The sequence below is a fragment of the Geospiza fortis genome, unplaced genomic scaffold (assembly GCF_000277835.1).
Source record: "Geospiza fortis unplaced genomic scaffold, GeoFor_1.0 scaffold27, whole genome shotgun sequence".
NCBI classification, from domain to species: Eukaryota; Metazoa; Chordata; class Aves; order Passeriformes; family Thraupidae; genus Geospiza; species Geospiza fortis.
Window position 1 is genome coordinate 4,552,390 of NW_005054329.1, and position 5,230 is coordinate 4,557,619.

General features: G+C 52.6%; 1 protein-coding gene across 1 annotated transcript in view; it reads left to right on the top strand.

Annotated features, from left to right (window-relative positions):
* FAM78A (family with sequence similarity 78 member A) overlaps positions 1–4,413 on the top strand; it is an 8,725-nt gene extending 4,312 nt beyond the window's left edge. Inside the window, exon 2 of the mRNA XM_005421283.2 lies at positions 3,767–4,413. Within this exon, the coding sequence (XP_005421340.1) occupies positions 3,767–4,295 (529 nt within the window). The 3' untranslated portion in view covers positions 4,296–4,413. The remainder of the gene's footprint in view (positions 1–3,766) is intronic.
* The last annotated feature ends 817 nt before the right edge of the window (positions 4,414–5,230 follow it).

The following is a 5,230-nucleotide window of genomic DNA, read 5'->3' on the forward strand; positions in this document are numbered from 1 at the left end:
TTTTCCTAATGCCAGTTTTGTGTCAGTTCTACTCCCTGACCCAGCCCCAAACACTGCTGCTGGTTCAGGAGATGAGGCAGGAACACGCAGCTGGAGGGTGGGAGGAAGAGGGACCACAGCAGCACAGCTCTGTCAGCTGGGGAGCAACACCTTAAATTTCCTTCCTGTTCTTCACTCTAACCCTGCCTTGACTTGCCTGACATGCTGGAAAAGGTGAGAGAGGCACTGTAAAGGAGAATTTAAAATTAAGCAGCTCTGGCTATCAGGTTTTCTTTCTCTCAGTGGGTCCCCAGTGCAGGCCAGTGGTGGAGGGAGGCAGGAGCAGGGATGTGAAATGCCTGAGACAGAGTTTCACTACACCCACACATGGCCCTGGTCCCTGCACCAGGCAGGGGCTGTGTCCCAGAGGGGCTGCTCTTATTTAGGGAGCTTGGAGAGGAAGGTGTTGGAAAGCAGAAGGTTGTGCAAGTCCATCTGGCCTGTGACTAATTAGGAGCTGGCTTTAGGCAATTAGAGCTGAGGTTGCAGTAGTGCCTGGTGCCTGTCTGGAAAGGTTACCTGGATGTTCCCCACTGCTGGATGCCCAGGGCTGGCTTTGCTGTCACTGCCCTGCTGGGTGCTGTGGGACAGACATCTGGGAGCTCAGGAAGAGCTGGGGGATTCGTTCTGTGTGACAGAAGAGGAAAAAAGTGTCTGAATGAGAACTGGGAAGCTAAAACCTACACAAAGCTGCTTGGCTGTCAGCAGCAGGGCTCTGCTTGTACCACAAGAAATAGCTCAAAGTTCCTTCTGGTAGCAAGAAGACATTTAGGAGAGGTTTCTTGGCAGCTCCAGGCTCTGGTGGTGCCCACACTGGCTCTGAAGGTTTCAGAAGAGGCAGAAACAGGCCTGTCAGTGTTGTGAGGCAGAACCTACTGATCTTGGAGCTGATCAGTGAACCCACGAAATCAGATAGCTTGGTTTCTTTTCATGCCTCCTTCCTGCTATTGTCAGCAAAGTGTTTACTGGGCACTTTCTGGTCTCTCCTTGGCTCGACACTACCAGAGAAAGATGCTGATGCAGCCAGAGATCATTCCACAGCATTTTTTCCAAAATCATCCAGTTGTTGGCATATTGTTTAGCATGGACACGCTCTGCAGGCAGAGGCTGCCAGCCTGGCTGGCCCAGAGGCTTTGCTGGAGCATCAGGAGAGGGACAATCACCAGCAGCAGCCACCATGCAGCCTCTGCTCTGCTCCAGTCATGGGATCATCGTGAGGCCTCGTTTTTCTGCTTGTTCCAGGCAGAGCAGATGAAGCATGATGGTTTTGAAACCCTGGGGTTAACCACACTGGCTAGAATTAGGCACAGCGTGCTCTCTGAAGAAACACAGGCTGGTGTCTCCTTCCCCATTCCTGCCCACGCCTTTCCTCAAGCTGGGTGTCCTCCTGGGCCACCCTGAGCCCAGCCACACTCAGCTTTGTCCTGGGATGCTGCAGGCTCTGCAGGCACCATCCTGCTCAGGCCCTGACAGCTCCACCCTCGTGCTCTTGTTTAAATCCCCAGAAGCTCCTGCAATTCCATCCTGACCTGGGGCACTGGGAATGAAGATGGGGACAAGCAGATCTTAGAGGACCTGCATTTACTGAGCATACTCTGCCAGTTCTGCTACCATTCAGCCAGCAGCTCTGATCTGAGCAGGCTGGAGCAGCCCAGGAGGGTTCTCACCCTCTGTGGCATCTCAGCTCCTGGTTTGGCACCTCGGTACCTGCAGAGATGCTGTGGCTGCACCACGCTGTCACCTCAGAGCCAACCTCTGCCACATCTCAGCCCTGGGTGACAGCCAGGCTGACTACCAGCCACTGTCTGAATGGAAAGTAATCCTAAACCAGCAGCTGAAAGGGAGAGGAGAGCCCCCAGATGGGGTTTCGGAGCTGGGCTGTGCAGCAGGGAGGGGTGGGGGCTGCAGAGCAGGACCTCCACTCATGCATCAGCATGGGCTGGGTCACTCAGCATCCCCTGAGCCTTCCTTGAGCCATCCCTGAGCCATCCCTGAGCCTTCCTCAGCCATCCCTGAGCCTGCCCTGAGCCATCCCTGAGCCTTCCTCAGCCATCCCTGAGCCTTCCCCTGCCCAGCTCTGCCTGAAGGGCGCGAGGGGTGGTGAGCCAGGATGACTCCGGTTTGCAGAGCAGAGCATATAAACATCTCTGCAGTGCACAAGGGTCCTGGCAGGACTGCTCAGGGATCTCCTTTTGGCTGCCTTCAGTAAAAATTTTCTTCCAGGGAAAGGACTCCCTCTGCCTGCTGGCGATGAGCTCGGGAGGAAGGGATTGCTGCAGCTGCGGTGCCGTAGCTGACAGCAGCCTGTAAATCTGAGCAGGGAGATGTTGTGCTTGCATAACCCCTGCTCCTGCGGCTCACAGCATCCCTGCAGCCCCTGCTCCTGCAGCTCACAGCATCCCCTGCTCCTGCAGCCCCCGGGGCACCCCACCTCCTGTCTCACACTTCATCCCCCGTGGGGAGGTGTTTGCCAGGACCCCCTGCTTGCATGAAAAAAAAAGATAAATGAGACCTTTAAATCCCCCGTGGTATCCTCTAGCCAGAGCCAGCCACAGCTAAGTGCTGAACGATCCAGCGGGTGCAAACATGGAGGCACTTCACGGTCATTAACTAATTAACAGTCAAAACAGCCTTATGAGACAGTCGCATCTCCCTGGCCAGAGCAGCTCATCCCAGAGCTGTGTAAGAGCCAGCCAGGCCGACCAGTACCCCCAGCCACAGCCTCGTCTGCAATCAAGGGGCTATTTTAAGCTGCAGCACCAGACTTATGAAAGGCTTGGACAGTCACCCTGACCCTGACGAGCCTCAGGGCGTCCCCTCTGTGTCTCTCCAAGATAAATCATTTCCCATGTCCCAGCCTGCAGCAGGGAGCCACAAGGTTTGGGGGACTGGAGCACAGCCAGTGCTATGGCAGGGTCAGGTGGGAACACCACTGCTGCTGCCACCAGTCCCTGCTGCTGCCACCCAGTCCCTTCTGCCACCTTCATTGCTGAGACACCATCCCTGGGTGGTGAGGAGTGCTGATTCATGACCAGGAGGGAGAAGGTACATCAGAGGCACCTCTGCCAGCCTGGTTTTTAAAAGACTGTCCTTAAAACAGCTGCTGTGCACTGAGCAAGCAATCTGTGGTTGTGCCGTCTCAGAGCGAACATCCAGCCCTTCTTCTGAGACATTTACAGCAGTTTGCCTCTATTGGCAAATCTAATATTGAAAATTAAATTGGAAGCTAATGAAAAAACCCACTCCAAGTTGTGCATCAAGCAGTACAAGGTGACAGGGGAGTGTTTTCACTCACATTCTTGCTGCCAGCACTGACCTTTCTGTCCCTCTCGCAGGCGAGCGGCGCGGGCAGTTTTACAAGCAGCTCCACCTGGGGCTCTCTGATTACTGTAACACCATCCCCAGCCCAGAGCCTGGAGTGCAGCCCTCGAGCTGGGTCCTTCCAAGGGCTGCAGGAGGATGGGTTACACTTCCAGAGCCAGGCAGACAGCGGGGAGGGACAGTGGCTCATCCAGAGAGAAATTTAGGGGATGAACAGGCCTGACGAGAAGGATGCTTTTAATGGCAGGGATGGGCTCTTTGAGCAGGATGGCACAAAGGGCACAAATTCCGGTAAAAACTGGAGAGGGAATGCATCCACAGCTCTTCCCTCTCCTTTCTAAAATCCAGCATGTTTCTAAACTAATTAATTAATTCATTATCCATGATTTGCTATTGATTATGGCAGGAAAAGCTGGGAGCTTCCAGATCTACTGGACGGTAAAATCCAGGCCATCAGTGACTCAGATGGAGTGAACTATCCCTGGTATGGGAACACCACAGAAACCTGCACCATCGTGGGTCCCACCAAGAAGGAGTCCAAGTTCAACATCAGCATGAACGACAACTTCTACCCCAGCGTGACGTGGGCCGTGCCCGTCAGCGACAGCAACGTGGCCAAGCTCACCAGCATCCACCGGGATCAGAGCTTCACCACCTGGCTGGTGGCAACCAACACGGCCACCAACGAGATGGTGACCTTGCAGACTATCAAATGGCGCATGAGGCTGGGCATCGAGGTGAACCCCAGCAGGCCCCTGGGGCAGCGTGCCAAGCTGCAGGAGCCCTCTGCCCAAGAGCAGCCCCAGGTCCTCAGCAAGAATGAGCCAATACCACCCAGTGCCCTTGTCAAACCCAATGCCAATGATGCTCAGGTACTCATGTGGAGGCCAAAGGATGGACCACCACTCGTGGTGATACCCCCAAAACATCGATAATGCACGCCTGGCGTCCCGGCACTGAGAGGGAGAAAATAAACCCGAAGCAAAACAATCACTTAGGTATTAGGATACACACCTATAATCTGAGCAAAATCTAAATGCACTTTTTATTCATTCAACAAATGCAACCATTCTACCTTCTCCCATTGGGACGGATTTCACTGTGCTAAAGCTAAAGAGGAGACCTTGGACTGGGTCTGTCTCATCACTGGATTCCTAAGGGAAGAAACTAACACTGATGTCTACCCTATAGCTTTTTTTTTCTTCCCTACTTTAGTTCCCGTTTGAACTTCAGTCTCATTAGCTTGTCCAGAACTGCCCAGAACAATAAGAACAATTTATTTGGGATTTTAAGAATTTTTTTTTCCTTTTTGGTTGAGAATGAAACAAGTTCCTGGAGCAAAAAGTTGACTATTTAAGATAAGGTATTTTTTTTTAAGCTGTAAGGTTCTGAGTTGCAAATCCAAGTCATGCGGCCTTATGTAGACTTTGCTTTGCATTGCCAAACTTTTGCCTTAAAGCTATGTTTGAAAACAAAAAAAAAACCAACAAAAACACCACCAGGCAGAATGTCCTTTCTACAGAATTCTGGAGAAAAAGTTTTGTAACAAGGAATAGATTGTCAGTGTGGCATGGGCTGATGGATAAAAAGGGCATGAAATTGGAAGAAGCAAGAAAATCCTCCTCTTTTTAAAACCTGGAACAAGGAAGCACGGAAACAATCTCAGTTTCAAAGCAATGCAAATAACAACCCTGCTGTCGGATGGCTCTCGAGGGGGAGCTCCCAGGCCACCTCTCCCTGCTTGGCAGGAGGCCTTGGAAGCTCCTCGTGCTGCTCACCCGTGGTGGTCTCAGCCTCCCGTTAGCAGTTCAACAGGGAATCACCTCACAGCTGGAATTGTGGCCCTGGGAGTCACCACCAATCAAAGGGG